This window comes from Ziziphus jujuba, chromosome 1 (assembly GCF_031755915.1).
Source record: "Ziziphus jujuba cultivar Dongzao chromosome 1, ASM3175591v1".
Taxonomy (NCBI): Eukaryota; Viridiplantae; Streptophyta; class Magnoliopsida; order Rosales; family Rhamnaceae; genus Ziziphus; species Ziziphus jujuba.
In genome coordinates, this window is record NC_083379.1 from 28,286,752 (window position 1) to 28,306,477 (window position 19,726).

Consider the following 19,726-nt stretch of genomic DNA (forward strand, 5'->3'; position numbering starts at 1 on the left):
GCTGTAAGTTCAAGGACCACATGCCAAAAATCCTAAAAATAATTAGCACAAATGGATAGTTCTTATAAAGAATTGCCATATTCATATTGTTAATTATAAATTTAACATTGGAGTCTAATATGTAACATCTTACTATATTCTCAAAAAAATTTCAAAAAGATTTTAGAAAATATATATATTATATATAAATATATCTACAAGTATACGTTTTGTAAGTTTAAGAAAATATATCTTCTCCCAAAAAAAAAAAAAAAGGAAAAAGAAAATAGATAGAAATAAAGAAATAAAGAAATTTAAGAAAATATAACAAATAGTTTTTAAGGGAATAATAAATTGCCATCCCTTGCCCTACCTAAATTCGCCAAAGGGAGAGGTAGAAGTAACATGTCGGTCCTATATATAACTAATACTAGGCATGGCCATATGCGTTGCATGTGTACCACCATTTAATAGTGTTAAATATTGTTTTATTAATTTTTGTTATATATAAAATTAAACAATTTAATTTATCTAATAAAAATTTATTAACTTCTAATATACATTTAAGATATTACAAATGATACTATTAATTTTAAAAAGGTTTTATCCAAAAAATAAAATAGTATAGAGAATTAAAATTAATATGCATAAATTTGTGTATGTGTTAATTTTGTTATTATTTTTGGTGATAAATTTTAAACATTTTTATTTGGAATAGGATAAAATAATTTTGACCTTTCTTCTAAGATGAATGAGACTATTCAGATGGGGATAAGCAACTCCATTTATAGTTTTTAATATATATATATATATATATATATATAGTGATATTCTACAATACGGATCATCTGTATGCGGACCGTACAAAAAACCGAAGCTTTTTGAAAAAAAAAAACATCGATTTTTGATATGATTCGCATCGTAAAACTACTTTATATATATATATATATATATATATGTGTGTGTGTCAGGTCATGCTGACAATTTTTATATTCGGGTTTAAAATTCAAGAAGGATTAAAAGATAAATAAGATAAAAAAATAATTTAGATGGTTAAAAAAAAGGATGGCTTAAATGGCCAAAAGACATATTTAACTTTTATATCATTAAAGATAAAAAAGTGAAGTATAAGAAATTTTCACCACTTTTTTTTTTTCACTATTATAAAACTGATATTCATTTTATATATTTAACTAAAGCAAAGTAAATGTTTTAATATAATAAAAACTTTTATTTCACATTTTTTGTCAACTTAGCAATTTTATTTATTTAACTAACTAAATCTATGATAAACATATATAATATAATTACAAAATTAATACTATTCAAAAATTAAAATAATCAATAAAATTTGATAAATTAATAAATATGTATCATTAATTAATTAAATATGTGAATTATATTTTCATTTCCTTTTAAGTTAGTATCTTTCAATTTTTTTAATTAAAATTTTCTCTTATTTTTCATCCCGCGATACTTTTTCTTATTAAATTATATTACTTTTATAAAATTTATAATTTATATTTTTTATTTTAATCAGAAATAAACGAACATCTATCAAATATTATTGTTTCTTTCATTTTAATTATAAACCAAATTAGCATTACTTTTTGTTAAAAAAATTTAAACTGGATTTGCATTCCTGTAAAATAAAGGAATGACAGTGTCGTAATATTTACTAAATTACATGGCTTTTGTTTTAATCAAAACATGCTTCGGTTTTGTAAAAGTAGAAAACACGTGGTGGATGTAGGAAAGGATAAGGGTGAGCGGGTGTCGCAAAAATGTTCTTTTCACTGAAATCATTGTAATGTCCAATTTGGTCATTACACAACTTGCAATATAGTGTTTAAACAGTGCAATTTGAGAAGAAAAAAAGGGGATATCTATATTTTCAAAGGGGCCCGAAAATTGGAATAATGTTGGAGATCGCAGCTTTTATATAAAGCTATAGATTTATGAAACCATTCCGTATACTAGTTATTTAGAAGATAACAATGATAATATGTAACATTTATAAAAATTAAACTAAAATGTCTAATGTAACTTACAAACCATATCCCAATACAACGAAAGATAGTAAACTCATTGAAAACAATGAGCTTTGGTCATACAAATCAATCCACAACTCACTGACTGCTCTTCTATTTTTATACAAGCCAGTGGTTTATTTGGAAAAATCAAATCCCCTTAACAAAGCCACCTATGGTTTTGACCAAAAAACATTTTAAAAATAAAAATGCCATATATGCTAGACAATCAATACAACAAATTATCCGATGCTTGTTGAAGAGGGCTAAGGTTGATCATTACTGCCGCTGCCTCCAGCGTCTGTCTGGTGGAGAAGCATGAGCCAGACATGAGTCACAATCTCCCCTCCTCGCCGGAGCTGCTCGGCATGATTGTCGGCCCGACAATGAGTGGCGGCAAAACAAAGCATCTCCACCCACACACTGAATATCACATCCCATGTATCCCCCACCCTCCCCAGTAGATTCTCACTCACCTGTTTTGCGTCCGTGAGTAGGTACCAATCCCTGGTTACCATGGTCTGAGGTTCTGCCTTATAATTTTTTCCTTCAACGTTCAGCTCCTTCAATTCCCTGCATACTCTTTCGACATTTTTTACTGAGGATTTGCCTTTTAGAAACTCCATGATTTGCTTGCGTCCATCCTCGAGTACTATCTCAGAGGTGGTGATGGACAGCATCTGAGATCGTAAGGCAAGAAGATACATCATGTAGTTAGACAGATACCTCCCCATCTTTATTTTTGAGTTAGAATGTTCGAATTGAATATGCGAATGGTAACAAATCTCGGTTGCAAGGTGCCAAACTAAGATGCTCTTATCGAATTCTGTACCATCCACACTTTTGTACAGTTCGGTGATTCCATACCTGCCCAGTGCCCACTCACCTCTCTTGCTGATGGGTTGTCTAGGCTCCTCCGGCTTTCCCATTTCATGAATCAACATTTTTTTCAACTCATCAGGAATTCCTACGCTGGTTGTGCAGAAATACTTCGTGATTTGTATGTCCAAGCTTGCGAGCTTGAGGATTCTACTGCAACAGAGATTATCGTAGTCAAGGCAGTAGCGTATCAAGTTGAACTGTCCCAATGTGTTGGACCACCTTTTCCATCTGGTTGCTTGGGGAGCTAGAAAAATCAACAGTCGCCTCACGATTGGATTCTTGCTGTGTCTGATCATCGTTAGTATTGCCCAATCTGAGAACAAGAGCATGTAGATCTGATAAATCTCTAGCGTAAGAATCACCCCTAGAACCACAATAGTGAAACCTGCATTTATGTAATAGACAAAGGCGTCTTTGAACCAAATAGCAAAAGCAATTGAACAGGAAACCAAACTTAGAGAAGTGATGAGGCGAAGAACAAAACCCGTCCGGGTATAAACGATTGGGGCTTTCGTATAGAGAACATCATACATGAAACCCAGTTCGAAATCTGTGATTTGGAAGATTTCAAGAGGTGAATCAATATTATCAATGGACAGCTCATTAAGCTTTTGGTATAAAGGCCTGTAAATCCAAGTTTCGATGTGAGGCTTCAAGCAAAAAAAGCGGTAATAGCCCTTTAAGATCATTTCCAGATTTCGGTTATTTGGAATGTCTTTGTCGTGCTTGAAAACATTCTGAATAGCTTCCTCTTGTTCAAATTCATCAGTTGTAATGCCAGAACTCCCACTTAGTGCTGTGTACAGTGCCCATGCATTCTCTCCATACTTGATGGATCCGGCCAGTAACAAAGGGAAATAAAGATATGAAACCAGAGAATTATTCCATGACCTGAAAAGAATCCACAACACAGCACTTAACTGGGCCACCACGTTGGGAAATTGCCTGAGTCCCAATCGATCATCTTCGATTGAATAGGCGGTGATGGCATCTCGGCTTCCTAGTTGCACAAGAAGCAATGGTGCTAGAAAGCCCTTCAATTCACTATCAGTGTTCTCTTTAGTTGACTCATTGACTTGTATGAGAGTGAGCTTACCTATGATAACGGTAACAACATAACTTGACAGGAGATAGGCAGACCAGATTATAAATCTCACTAGGCCTTGACGTGCTGTCATACGCCTTCTGCTGCTCCCAAAGAGAGTGAGCACCATATGCATGCCACAGCTCACCGTCACTAGCACTTCGATGCCCCAGTTGTCCCAAAAATCTTTCAAACGTTTTGCCATCAAATAAGTATGCATGGCTGCTTTTTCTTTTGTTATGCTCTAGCTATAGAATAGAATTAATGCTGCTTAAAAAAACAATTTCCAGATCATTGAATTAATTAACAAAGATATTGCATATGTAATTGCATCATAAATAGTAAATGAGCAATACATCAAGATCACATTTCTGTTCTTTTCTTTCTCTTCTTTTCTTTTCTTTTCCTTTTTATCTATGTCTTTTTCTCTTCTAGATCTTTGGGTTAAGCTCCTATTATTTTGGCAAAATATGTGTGACAGAGCATAAGTATTTAGTAAAATTACTTCCAAATTATCTGTCTCAAAGACACCCTTTTCTTGGATTTGCGAGTTTGTGATTATTAAGTTGTATTTTTTCTTTTATTGTTATTATTATTATTATTATTTGCTGATTGATAAATAACAATGAAACATAGGAAACAGGGCTCCCATAATATGTCAAAAAAAGCATAACAATGCTAATATACAAAAGTAGCAGAAAAAGGAGAAGTTGTTTTACGAAGTACCTGATGAACACTGCAGCTTATAATTGTGGGCGAGAAATGGTCACTGCAACTTGTGTGGAAGACTCAAATAAAAGCAAACGTTTGCTAAATCCAACAAGAGCATACATACCGGTTTCCTTTCAGATTTGAAGTAGAAATTACCGCAAGACTCATTCATTTCTTTTTAGGATCCATGGGTCGGACTGATGCCTTACCAATATTGAATGACATATGACAGCGAAATAAAGTTAGTCTTTTGTCTTTTGTCTTTTTCTTTTTGATAAAGTTAGTCGTTTTATTTTTCTTTTTCTTATTTAGTTGTTTTTTTCGTCAAAAGAACAAAATTATTCATTGCTTGCAGGTCTACACATACTTTTTGATTATAGATAATGCAGTTTTTCTTTCTCTCTCTTGGAATTATCTGCAGCATATCGACCTTTACATTATTTTATTAGTTCTTTTGTTTTGGTGGAGTAATTATATTACTTTTTGTTCAAATCCTTTCCAATAATTTAACCCTGGAGTGAGACACGACGCATGGAGTTTGTGAAGAAAAGAATCCGTACGGAGGCAGAGGCTTTATGCACTAGCTATTGACGATTATACAGTATAAATATACTAATTAAGGGCCAACATATACTGCAGAAGATTACCATAACCTGCATTGGAACAGTAATTGAATCCTCTATTTCTAAAACTTGTTAAGAATTTTTCTATTTCTATTTCCGTATAATTCAACTGCATGACATTGTATATACTGAAGTCCCACATACGCAAATCATGGGGCTTTCCTACTTATAAGCAGAAGATGATGTACGGGCATAAATAAAGAAGTTGTCACGGGGCTAAAATCTAATATCAAATTTTCAACCACTGTGGGCCTAAGGATCTCTTTCTTAGTCAGCCTACTCGAACAGTCATTCACGATTGAGGTTCTCACACACACGCCTAAGAATCTCAAGGCAATCACTAAACAATAGTGACACAAAGCACACACAATATTACGGGGTCACCCCCAACCTTTTCTTTACTCAATAAGAACAAGGAAACCGGCCAAGAACCATGTAAGGATCACCACACAATTCTCTTAGTGTCTAAAGCATGGCTCCAGCAATACAAACACGAAAACTTGCAGTTAACAACCCTAACTGTCTTGGGTATGCTGGATCAACCAAACTAAGCCACCTGGCCTTGCAATTGCCTCCCTCAACTGCCTATGACATGCTATCACATGCCACCATGTGCCACATCTCGAGACAGGATCTCCAACATCCTTGGATGTATGCCACCAAGACACCCAACAGGTCTAACTGCCCACAACTGCTGGAAACCGCTCATCTAAGTCAGCCAAGACACACACACACACACAACAGTTTCATAGCCTGCCTGCATGCACGCCACGCAGCCACCAACCCGTGCCCAAGCAAGCCTGCGTGCCAACGCCTCACACCAGCACTTTGCGCCCCCGCACAGGCGTGCCAACACCAGCACATGCATGTGTCAGGCGCTACCCGTGAGCCTGCCACCCATGCCCGCCCGTGCGCCCAACATGCGTCGCACATCTACATCAAGCGGTGCCCATGCGCCTGGCGCTCATCTTTTTGTGCGCACCCGACATTCTCTGCGCACCTGCCCGAGGCCACACAGCTACACGATCCCTTGCACACGCACACATGCATATTAGCCCTTGCTGTGTGTGTGGGCCACGCTGTACCCTGGCACCACTCCGTGCCAGCACTCAGCCAACATGCCATCAACTAAGGCACGCTGGGCACCAACCCATGCCGTGCCTTGCTGTGCACGAACATAGCACATCACCGTGCCTTGATTGCCAAGGTTGTGCCCATCATAGGCACACCCACTCTTGCCTTGGCATGGTGCAAGACCAACCATGCCTAGGTCAAGTCGAGGCGCTAAGGGCTTGACAAACCTGCCCCACCTGAAACAGACGATGTCCTCGTCGGGTTTTGCTTCAGGTACTCCCCAATCTGCTTCTCAAACTGCTACAATGTTGCATCTATCTCCCAAGTAGCATCAACCTCTGGCTCTCCCCTCCATTGTACAAGAAAATCTGTTCTTCGTGTCTTCTCTTCTTGCTATACCCCATGGTTCTATGAGCAAGGATCTTCTCTACATCCTTGTCAAACTGTTTCCTCACCACAGGAAAAGCTCTCTTTGCTTGCACTCTATCTGGGTGATCAACATCCTCATTAAATGGCTTCAGAAAACTCACATGAAAAGTTGGATGACTCTTCATCCTATCTGATAGCAACAACCGATAAGCCACACTCCCAACCTTCTTCATTATCTCAAATGGACCTTCATATTTGTGCACCAATGCCCGATGCACCCCAGTGCCAATAAGTTGCTTTTGAATCTGTGGGGTCAATTTCAACAACACTTTCTCCCCCACCTGGAACTCAACAGGTCTTCTCTTAGAATCTGCATATTTTTTCATCCGCCTGGAAGCCTTTGCCAAGCTATCCCGAGCTTGTTCCAACAAATCCTGCTTCTCATATACAAATCGATAGGTTGCTGGACATGCATCATTACGCTTCTGCCTCACCACTTCTTGAGGCATCATTGGCTGTCTTCCAAATATCAACTCTGCAAGGCTTAAACCTGTAGAAGATGATCTTTGTACATTATAGCTGAATTGGGCAACATCGAGTAAACCTACCCAATTCTTCTGGCTTGCAGTCATAAAATGCCTCAAGTAATCTTCCAGCAAAGCGTTCACATGTTTCGTCTGTCCATCGGTTTGGGGATGATTTGCAGTAGAGAATTTCAACTCCGACCCTAACAACTTGAACAACACAATCCAAAACCTTCTAGTAAAATGGGCATCCCGATCACTGATTATATCCTCCGGTATACCAAAGTATTTCACAAAATGCTTGCGAAACAGTTCAGCAGCAACATCTGCAGGGCATGCATGTGGTGCAGCAATGAACAGGGCATACTTAGAGAACCTGTCCACTACCACCAGTATTGATCTCATGTTATCAACCTTTGGTAATCCCACAATGAAGTCCATAGAGATAGATTGAAAAGGTTTCTGAGGGATGGTTAATGGTTGTAACAAACCAGCCACCTTCTTCTTTTCCAACTTATCTTGTTGACATACAAGACAAGTTCGCACATATGCCTCCACATCCTGCTCCATTTTAGGCCAATAATAGGACCTGGCCAGCAACGCCACCATGAGTTCCACACCTGGATGGCCTGCCCAAAGAGAGTCGTGAGTCTCACGCAGCAACTCTCGCCTTATACTACCTTCAGCAGGGACAAACAGTCCACCACCCTTAGATTAAATAAGATCCCTCTCAAGCCAATATCTCCGTACCAAGCCTTCTTGGATTTCCTTGGCAAGCTTGATGTATGCAGCATCCTTCAAGCTTTGCTCCTTAATCCGCTCTAGTAAATCTGATTCGACATGGGAAATTACAGCAACGTATGCATGCAATTCCTTCCTACTCAAGGCATCTGCAACTTAATTTTGTCTTCCGGGCCGATGTACCCATTCAAAATCAAATTCACCAAGATATTCCTGCCATTGTGCTTGTTTTGGGGTCAACTTCTTTTGTGTTTTGAAGTATGTGTTGGCCACATTATCAGTCACCACAGTAAACTTGGTACCCAGTAAATAATGCCTCCAAACATCAAGACAATGAACCATCGCTATCATTTCTTTCTCATGTGTTGAATGCCGCTGCTCTGCCTCCTTAAGCTTCCTATTCTCAAATGTAATTGGGTGATCATGCTGCACCAGCACACCACCAATTGCCTTTTCCGAAGCATCTGTCTGTATTTCAAAGGGTATGCTAAAATCAGGCAACTTCAAAACAGGTTCTGTAGAGATAGCCTGTTTGATCTTCTCAAAACACTTTTGTCACCTCTCATCCCACACCCATTTAGCATCCTTCTTCAGCAGATCTATAAGGGGGCTCACCTTCTTGGAATAACCTTCAATAAGCCGACGGTAATAATTGGCTAATCCCAAGAAAGACCGCAACTCAGCAACTTTTGTTGGAGAAACCCACTCCATGATTGCTTGCACCTTCCTGCCATCCATTCGAATCTGTCCTTGGCCAATCCAGTGACCAAGGAACATTATTTCTAAGCGATAGAATTCACATTTCTCTTTCTTCACATACAGTTGGGGTTGCCTCAACCTAGCAAACACCATCCTTAAATGCTCAATGTTAGCATCAAGGCTCTCACTGTATATGACTATATCATCTAGATAAACCACCAAAAATCGATCCAGGAACTCATACAGTACATCATTCATTAAATTACAGAATGTGGCAGGGGCATTGGTGAGACTAAAGAGCATCACAAGGAACTCATACGAGCCATACCTTGTCACACACGCTGTCTTTTGTTCATCACCTTCCGCAATCCGCACCTGCCAGTAACCTGACCGCAAGTCTAAGTTTGTAAAGACAGAAGCTTTGGACAACCGATCAAACAAATCCTAGACATTAGGCACCGGGTACTTGTTCTTCACAGTTATCTTGTTTAAACCCCTGTAGTCCACACACATCCTCAACGAACCGTCCTGTTTCTTTTGAAATAAAACAGGAGCACCATAAGGGGCTTTGGATGGTTGAATGCAACCTACATCAATCAACTCATCCAATTGCTTCCGCAACTCAACCAACTTCGATGGGGCCATTCGATAAGGAGCACGAGCAGGGGGTCTCGTACCAGGTTCCAAATCGATCTTGTGGTCAAATGCTCGGCGTGGTGGAAGTGTCTTTGGCAATTGAGGAGGCATCACATTCACAAACTCCTCAAATATGCAAGCCACTGGATCTGGCACTTCCACATTCTGGTCAGGTTTGACCTCCACCAATGCTGCTACAAAGGTATCCACACCTTTCTTCAAGCCATTTTTCAACTGCAGGGCAGAAATCATCTTCTGCTACTCCTTCCCATGCACTCTCCCAGCCAAAGTGCATTCTACAAAGCATGGACACATACCACCAGAAACAACAATTCCTTTCTTATAAGGCATCAAGGTCACCTCTGCATTGATGAAGAAATCAATGCCAATATCACATCGAAATCATCCAAGGGAACCACCATGAAACTACACTCACTATCCTAACTATCGATCTTCAATTTTGCTACCGTCATGCCACACACAGGTTGTGCAGCCGAGTTAAGGGCCTTGATCCGACTTGAGTGTTGGGTAACACTCAAACCCAGATCTTTGAATCTCCTCTGTGCTACAAAATTATGTGTAGCACCGGTATCCAACAACGCCATCACCTCCTTTCCATTAATCTTTGCTACAACATAGACAAGTCCATGCTGTAACTTCGATTCCTCGACGGTCACCACATTCATTAATTGAAGAGGGGCAACTCTCAAAGGAGTAGATTCACTAACATCACCATTTCCATCCTCAGCAACCAAAGTATTGATCTTCTCCTTCTTTGGGCAATCACGTGCTCTATGGGGTCCATTGCATATGAAACAGCCACCATTATTCTTGGTGTTGTTCTTCGATTTACCCACAAACTGATCCATTTTCTTGAGCTTGGACAACTCATCATCCTTCTACTTCCTCCACCGACTCCCATTTTTGCCTCCCTTGGATTTCTTACCATCACCATTCTTCTTTTTGTTATTGTCATTAAAAGATGATGATGAACCCATGTATTTGAAATCCAACAAGCCATCTGCGGCAGCAAAGGCAGCGGGTAAAGTTTTTACCCCTTGCCTTCTCAACTCTGCTTGTGCCCATCCTTGTAAGCCAGAGAAGAAATTAAAGAGTTTGTCTTCCTCTGACATGTTCCTGATGTCCAACATCAGCGAACTGAATTCCTTCACATAGTCCCGAATACTGCCAATATGTTTAAGTTTCTTCAAGGACTCCCTAGCAACCCAAGCCGTGTTGCAAGGCAGGAATTGATCCTTCAGTTTCTTCTTCAAGACCTCCCACGTCTGTATCTTTGGTCTGTTTGCATTGTCATCACCTTGCAAACGTGTCCTCCACCAAAGTTTGGCATCTCCTGTCAAATACATGCTAGTCACCATCACTCTCTCGTGGTCTGGACAATGGGCAGCATTGAAATATTGCTCCATGTCCCACAGAAAGTTCTCTAGTTCCTTCGCATCTGTAGCCCCATTAAAAGGCTTTGGATCAGGAACTTTGATCTTCGAGGGAAGGGTCTCAACCGACGAAGAAGAAGGTGCGCTGTGTGCAGATCTACGAAACACAGCAAGTTCTTCTTCCATGGCCTGCAACTGGACCTTCACAGCACCTGTGAAAGTCTCCATATCCTCCATTAAGGCCGTTTGCTTCTTATGCGTCTCCGTAATGAAAGAAGCAACATTCTGGGAAAGGGACTCCAAGTTCACAGCAAATTGGTCCATCTGCACCGAGACACACACCGATGCATCCGATGGGGGGGCATCGAGGTAATCCTTCAGGCGTGCTACCCTCTCATGTAGGGCTTCCACCGACGCGCCACCAGCCATAACCTGGCTCTGATACCAATTGTCATAGGGCTAAAATCCAATATCAAATTTTCAACCACTGTGCAGCCTAAGGATCTCTTCCTTAGTTAGCCTACTTGAACAGTCACTCATGATTGAGGTTCTCACACACACGCCTAAGAATCTTAAGGCAATCACGAAACAATAGTAACACAAAGCACACACAATATTACGGGGTCACCCCCAACCTTTTCTTTACTCAATAAGAACAAGGAAACCGGCTAAAAACCATGCAAGGATCACCACACAATTCTCTTGGTGTCTCAAGCATGGGTCCAGCAATACAAACACCAAAACTTGCAGTTAACAACCCTAACTGTCTTGGGTATGCTGGATCAACCAAACTAAACCACCTGGCCTTGCAGTTGCCTCCCTCAACTGCCTATGACATGCTATCACATGCCACCATGTGCCACATCTTGGGACAGGATCTCCAACACCCTTGGATGTATGCCACCAAGACACCTAACAGGTTTAACCGCCCACAACTGTTGGAAACCGCTCATCCAAGTCAGCCAAGACACACACACACACAACTATTCCATAGCCTGCTTGCATGCACGCCATGCAGCCACCAACCCATGCCCAAGCAAGCCTGCGCGCCAACGCCTCACGCCAGCACTTTGCGCCCCCATGCAGGCGCGCCAACACCTACGCGCGCATGTGCCAGGCGCTGCTTGTGCGCCTGCCACCCACGCCCGCGCGCGCGCCCAACATGCATCGCACATCTGCATCAGGCGCTGCCCGTGAGCCTGGCGCTCGTCTCTGTGTGCGCACCCGACATGCTCCGCGCACTTGCTCGAGGCCACACAGCTGCACGATCCCTTGCACACGCACACATGCATATTAGCCCTTGCTGTGTGCGTGGGCCACGCTGTGCCCTGGCACCACTCCGTGCCAGCACTCAGCCAACATGCCATCAACTAAAGCACGCTGGGCACCAACCCATGCCGTGCCTTGTTGTGCACCAACACAGCACATCACCATACCTTGCTTGCCAAGGTTGTGCCCATCACAATGTCACGGTTGGGGCATTTCATCAAACACTTGGTGAGCATTCTCTCCATTTTGGGCCTATTTTGGGCCTTACAATGGGCCAAGCACCTAGAGTAGTGTGGAATTCTCTAGAACTTTATGGAGAACTCTAGGTCAAGCCATGTACATATCCATTTCTAGATGCTTCTTTAGATATTTTTGTAAAGGAGGTGGGAAGGATCTAGACACCCATTCTCCACCGTAGGATTAAAGCAATTATAGCCGTAGGATTAGACTTTGTATGCCTATAAATAGGTGGAGGCCTCATTTGGCCAAACCATCCAAGAAACATCCAAGAATCCAAGAACATCCAAGGATTCAAGAATCCAAGCTTCACTTGTAAAGCTCTCTTTTAAGCAATATACTTTCATTCTCCCAAACTCTCTTTGTGCTCTAGCTTTCTTTGCTTAGCTTTCTCCTTTAGTGAGCAAAAGGCTTACTTAGTTGCAACAAAGGGTCGGAATAGCAACTAAGGCCGCATGGCTTGAAGGGATAAGAAACAAGTCCGTGACAAGTGGTATCAGAGCCAAGTTAGAGCTAGCATTTAGAGCACAATGTCTTCATAAGAGGTTGTGATTGAAGAAGCAAGGGGAAGGGAGGTCATCCCCGAAGCTGCAAGGAAGGGACGTGGGCGTTCAAAGTCGAAGGACGTTCTCACCGCCATGGAGACCAAGGTGGTCAAGATGGAGTTGGCTGTTGCCGACATGTTGGAGCGGCTTGATCATGTGGAGCAAGGCATGGAGGAGCTCGATGGTCGTATGGGTGACCAAGTGGGGGAGCTTAGAGGTACCATGAAAAGCACCAACGAGGCCAACACCGAGGCATGGCGTCATGAAAGCCAAGCTTTCCAAACAAAGGTAATTGAAACCTTGTCCCTTATGCAAGCTCAATTAGATGAGTTTAAGAAGAGTTTAGAGGAGACACGTGAGGATTGGACGTTATGCAAGAGAGCTGCAACTAGTGGCACCGTCACTACCCAACAAATAGTCTCTACTCCAAGGGTAGATGCTCCCAAGCCCAAGGAGTTTAGTGGGAGAAGGGATGCAAAGGAGTTGGACAACTGCATGTGGCATATGGAACGATACTTCGAGGCCTTGGATTTCCAAGACGAGAAGCAAAAGGTAAATACCGCTACCCTCTATCTTACTAATCTTGCTGCGGTATGGTGGCGTAGAAAGCATGAAGAAATGAAGAAAGGCATATGCGCCATCAATTCTTGGGAAGATTTAAAGAGTGAATTGAAGAAACAATTCTATTCCGAGAATGTGGCGAATGATGCTAGAAAACGCATGAAGGAGTTGAAGCACCAACGATCCATCCGCGAATATGTGGAGCAATTCTCTGGGTTAATGCTCCAAATTCCCAACATGAGTGAGGAGGATCTCCTTTTCAACTTCATGGATGGGTTGCAACTGTGGGCATGCCAAGAGCTCCAACGAAGGGGAGTACAAGATATTTCCACTGCCCTCACTACGGCCGAAACACTTGTCGAATATGGGCGAGGTGAGTCTTCCAACCCTAAGCCTAAGAATAATTATATTAAAGGTGGGGGAGTCAAGTTTCATAAAACTCCCCAAAGTAAAGAGTTTCCAAGAAAGCCACCACTACCTAACAAAGATTGGAAGAAAGGAGGCAAGCCCGAATTCAAGCCAAAGGAAAATTGCTTCTTATGTGATGGTCCCCATTGGGCTAGAGATTGTCCGAAGAGGAAGTCCTTAAGTGCCATGCTCGAAGAAAGGGAAACTCAAGAGCACACACAAATGGGTTGTCTACAACTCCTCAACTCACTGAAGGCTAGTCCAATCCCAACCAACAATATGAAGAATAACTCCCTAATGTACGTGGCGGCGCGTATCAACGGGAAAGATGCCCGAGTCATGGTAGACACCGGCGCATCTCACAACTTCATAAGGAAGGAGGAGGCCATGAGGCTTGGCCTCAAACTCGACAAAGGTCAAGGGTGGTTGAAAACTGTGAATGCGGAGGCTAAACCGCTAGATGGCATGGCCCGTAATGTGGAGTTGCACCTTGGCACTTGGCAAGGTAACGTAAACTTCTCCGTTGCTCCTATGGATGATTTTGATATTGTACTTGGCATGGAATTCCTTAGGCAATTCAATGTGGTCCCACTCCCTCGCTACAACACGGTGTGCATAATGGAGGGAGGCCCTTACATGATTCCAACAATGCACAAGCCAAGTACTTCCAATCGACTCTCCGCCATGCAACTCAAGAAAGGAGTAAAGAAAGGAGAGCCGACATTCCTTGCTACTCTACGCGAGGAAGAAGAAGTTACTTCCAAGGAGCCACCAAAGGAGGTTAGCCAAGTCCTTGAGGAGTTCAAAGATGTCATGCCACCACAACTACCTAAGAAACTTCCACCAAGGAGGGAGGTGGATCATTGCATTGAGTTGGAGCCCGGTGCAAAACCACCTGCAAAAGCACCATATCGCATGTCTCCACCGGAGCTAGAGGAGCTAAGGAGACAACTTAAAGAGCTTTTGGATGCCGGTTATATTCAACCGTCAAAAGCACCTTATGGAGCACCCGTCTTGTTCCAAAAGAAGCATGATGGTTCGTTAAGGCTATGCATCGACTATAGGGCACTTAACAAGGTCACCATCAAGAACAAGTATCCTATACCGTTGATAGCCGATTTATTTGATCAACTTGGAGGAGCAAGGTACTTTACTAAACTTGAATTAAGGTCGGGGTACTACCAAGTTAGAATTGCGGAGGGTGATGAGCCAAAGACTACGTGTGTTACTCGATATGGAGCATACGAATTCCTCGTCATGCCCTTTGGTCTCACCAACGCACCCGCCACATTCTGCACTCTCATGAACAAGATCTTCCATCCTTACTTGGACAAATTCGTGGTGGTCTATTTGGATGACATCGTCATCTATAGCAAGACACTAGAGGAGCACATTCACCATCTACGAATTGTGTTCAAGGTTCTAAAGGATAATGAGCTTTACGTGAAGAAAGAGAAGTGCTCGTTTGCAACCAATGAGGTGTACTTCCTCGGCCATAAGATCAAGGATGGCAAGCTGCACATGGATGAAGCCAAAGTGAAAGCCATTCAAGAGTGGGATCCTCCAACCAAGGTGAGTGAGCTGCGATCTTTTCTTGGTCTTGTTAACTATTATAGGAGGTTTATCAAAGGGTATTCTGCCCTAGCCGCACCACTCACCGATCTACTAAAGAAAGACAAGACATGGAGTTGGTCCACTCAATGCCAACAAGCCTTTGAGAATTTGAAGGAGGCGATTATGAAGGAACCCGTGTTGGCATTGCCCGATTGCTCTAAACCATATGAGGTGCACACCGATGCTTCCGACTTTGCCATAGGGGGCGTGTTGATGCAAGAAAGGCATCCAATCGCATATGAAAGCCGCAAGCTCAATGACACAGAGAGGAGGTATACGGTCCAAGAGAAGGAGATGACCGCCATCATCCATTGCTTGCACACTTGGAGGCATTACTTGCTGGGGTCTAAATTCGTGGTAAAGACTGACAATGTGGCCACAAGCTATTTCTAAACTCAAAAGAAGTTAAGCCCCAAGCAAGCTCGTTGGCAAGACTTTCTTGCCGAGTTCGACTACAAGCTCGAATACAAGCCCGGTACGGCCAATGTAGTTGCCGATACATTAAGTAGGAAAGCCGAACTAGCATCGATAACCAAGTTCCAAGGGGAACTGCTCAACCTAATAAAGGAGGGCATGGACTGTGATGTTGTGGCCAAACAACTCCTACAACTTGCCATGGAGGGCAAGACTAAGAGGTTTTAGGTTGAAGATGGCCTTCTCTACACAAAGGGGCATCGCATCTATGTACCAAGGTGGGGCAACATAAGGAAGAATTTGATCAAGGAATGCCATGACACCAAATGGGCCGGCCACCCGGGGCAAAAGCGTACGAGAGCTTTGTTGGAGACAAACTATTATTGGCCACAAATGCGGGACGATATCGAGATGTATGTGAAGACCTGCCTTGTTTGTCAACAAGACAAGGTGGAGCAACGACAACCCGCAGGTTTATTGGAGCCACTACCAACTCCCGAGAGACCATGGGAGAGCATCTCCATGGACTTCATCATTGGCTTACCCAAGTCCGAGGGATGTAGCACTATAATCGTAGTGGTTGATCGATTCTCCAAGTATGCTACATTCATTGCCGCGACAAAGGAGTGTCCAGCTGAGGAGACGGCACGACTATTTTTCAAGCACGTGGTGAAGTATTGGGGACTTCCAAGATCAATTATAAGTGATCGAGACTCGAGGTTCACCGGGAGGTTTTGGACGGAGTTATTCAAGCTCATGGGCTCGGAGTTGCATTTCTCTACAAGCTTTCATCCACAAACCGATGGGCAAACCGAGCGAGCTAATGCATTATTAGAGCTATATCTACGGCACTTTGTGAGTGCCAATCAACATGATTGGGCAAAGTTGCTAGATGTTGCCCAATTCTCATATAACTTGCAAAGGAGCGAGTCCACCAATCGGAGTCCGTTCGAGTTAGCCACGGGGCAACAACCACTCACTCCACAAACACTCATTACCAAGTATGGAGGAAGGAGTCCTGCTGCATTCAAGGTTGCTAAAAGTTGGCATGAACAAGTGGACTTAGCAAGGTCATACCTTCATAAGGCCACCAAGAAAATGAAGAAGTGGGCGGACGCCAAAAGAAGGCACGTGGAGTATCAAGTGGGAGACTTGGTGTTCATCAAAATCCTCTCATCCCAACACAAGTCTACCCGAGGGCTACACAAAGGCCTTGTTCGCCGATACGAGGGACCATTTCCAATCGTCAAGAAGGTGGGCAAGGTATCTTATAAGGTGGAGTTACCTCCTACACTCAAACTTCACCCGGTCTTCCATGTAAGTTGTCTGAAGCCATACTACAAGGATGAGGAAGACCAAACAAGAGGGGAGTCCAAGCGAGCACCAATAGGGGTCTACAACACTTATGACAAGGATGTGGAGAGCATCTTAGCTGATCGAGTAGTTCGTGGAAGGGATAACCATCCGAGTCATGAGTACTTGGTGAAATGGAAGGGACTTCCCGATAGCGAAGCAAGTTGGGAACCTGCTACCGCGCTTTGGCAATTTGAAGATCACATCAAGAGGTTCCATGAAGCAAGCTCGACGAGGACGTCGACGACATAGGTGGGGGAGAATGTCACGGTTGGGGCATTTCATCAAACACTTGGTGAGCATTCTCTCCATTTTGGGCCTATTTTGGGCCTTACAATGGGCCAAGCACCTAGAGTAGTGTGGAATTCTCTAGAACTTTATGGAGAACTCTAGGTCAAGCCATGTACATATCCATTTCTAGATGCTTCTTTAGATATTTTTGTAAAGGAGGTGGGAAGGATCTAGACACCCATTCTCCACCGTAGGATTAGACTTTGTATGCCTATAAATAGGTGGAGGCCTCATTTGGCCAAACCATCCAAGAAACATCCAAGAATCCAAGAACATCCAAGGATTCAAGAATCCAAGCTTCACTTGTAAAGCTCTCTTTTAAGCAATATACTTTCATTCTCCCAAACTCTCTTTGTGCTCTAGCTTTCTTTGCTTAGCTTTCTCCTTTAGTGAGCAAAAGGCTTACTTAGTTGCAACAAAGGGTCGGAATAGCAACTAAGGCCGCACGGCTTGAAGGGATAAGAAACAAGTCCGTGACAACAGGCACACCCACTCTTGCCTTGGCATGGTGCAAGACCAACCATGCCTAGGTCAAGTCGAGGGGCTAAGGGCCTGACAAAAAGTTCACTTTAGGCTTTGTTGTCATTGTTTGGCTAGAAGAAATTGAAAACTATATACAGGGGAAAAAAGGATATAGTACAAAACATATATTATTATTGAAGAGGGGAAAAAAAGGAAAAAATAGAAAATAGAAAATAAAACAAAGAAAAAAATTTTTATTATAAAAGCAACCATATAAAAAATAATGTTTTTAAACAAAAAAGCATTTCAAATAAACGGTGAAGTACCATCATAGGCTTTTTACTTTTTTATTTTCTTGTCTTTTATTTTTCATAATGCTTTAGTTTCTCTAATTATTGGACTAGTTTGGTACACATACTATATTTTTTTTATTCTTTTGTAGGAATTTAGTGAATAGAAAATATTATTTTTATTTATTTGTTTAGTTACCAAATAATTTAAAACACTTAAATTATATATTTTTAAAAACTATAACAGTGTTTTTATCACATTCCAAAAGTACACTCATATTGAAACAATAAAATAACCAAAAATTTTATTAGTAATTCAAAAGCGCCAAAAAACAAATGCAATCCACATATAGTCTAAAAGAGAAATAATAACAATAATAATAATAATAATAATAATAATAATAATAATAATAATAATAATAATGTAGACTAACTTATTTAACAAACCCAACAAAACAGATAAGTCTCTGAAAAACCCACTTAAAACTAAAGGGACAATTAATACCATTGTCAAATCTTCATCTATCTACTTCATTAAGAGATAGTTGAATCTAAAATAAAATAAAATAAAAACTAGTTTTATAAGTCACTAATATTTCATTCAAAATAAGTAAATAAATTATTAACACCATACTCACAGTGCATATAATATCGTAAATCAAATCCTAAAAAAAAAAAAAAAAAAAAAAAAAACTCAATCACAATACCTTTCACATAATCTAGTTATCAATTACCTAGTAGGACTTTGCAAAAACACATCACATAGTCACCTGTTGATGACACACATATCATAGTCCCGTGAGAAAGGTACATACAAATGGGAAAAAAACATATATCAAATCGAATTACTTATCTCAAACCTATTGTGATAGCAATAGATTCTCCCACATGCGTCAATCCCTCTATGTCACAAAATAATGAACCATAAATCAAGACAACCCTCAGCTCATGATTCGTCTCTATGTACGGACATCACATGGATATCATATTTGCCTATTAGGCAGTCACAACTAGAGTACATATAATTTTAAGAACATAAATAGATTGACAAAATACCAAGACATTTCCATATGCATAACCATCATATAGACTTATAACCATAAAAACTTATAAATTTCGAAATATATATGCATATATATATTTATATATTAATTGTGTAAAATAAAATGGTCATTAATAAATAAAACATGAATTATTAGTAATACTTACCTCAAGAACAGCACAAAACCCACCTAGATAAGCTCCCAAACATAAAATATCACAACCTATAGTGGCAATATAAATCTATCATATTCACTAACAATTACAAGCAAATCAAACATACTGCCCAGCCTCACTAATTCGTACAATTACTAATACTTCAAAAAAAAATAAAAATAAATAAATAAACCGTTAAGGAAACACTTGTAGGAATTTTGTGAACACAAAGTATAAATATTATTTGTTTATTTAGTTGCCATAATATTTAAAATAGTGGAATTCTATTTTAAAACAAATTAATAAAAAACAGTGTTCTAGTGAAAGAATATGACTTTA

General features: G+C 41.1%; 1 protein-coding gene across 2 annotated transcripts; it reads right to left on the bottom strand.

Annotated features, from left to right (window-relative positions):
- Positions 1–1,977: 1,977 nt before the first annotated feature.
- Positions 1,978–4,879, bottom strand: LOC107426042 (uncharacterized). 2 transcript variants are annotated; one of them, XM_016036146.4, is made up of 2 exons: positions 4,702–4,879; positions 1,978–4,223 (listed from the first exon to the last, which is right to left on the bottom strand). In XM_016036146.4, the coding sequence occupies exon 2, from the start codon at positions 4,193–4,195 to the stop codon at positions 2,276–2,278; it is 1,920 nt and encodes a 639-aa protein (XP_015891632.3). In that variant the 5' UTR covers positions 4,196–4,223; positions 4,702–4,879; the 3' UTR covers positions 1,978–2,275. The 2 variants fall into 2 exon arrangements, with proteins under 2 accessions (XP_015891632.3, XP_015891618.3); XM_016036132.4 differs by having other exon boundaries at positions 1,978–4,242.
- Positions 4,880–19,726: the final 14,847 nt, after the last annotated feature.

Bases quoted from the DNA above. Each gene is read 5' to 3' on its own strand.
- LOC107426042 (XM_016036146.4), bottom strand. From the start codon at position 4,195: ATGCATACTTATTTGATGGCAAAACGTTTGAAAGATTTTTGGGACAAC.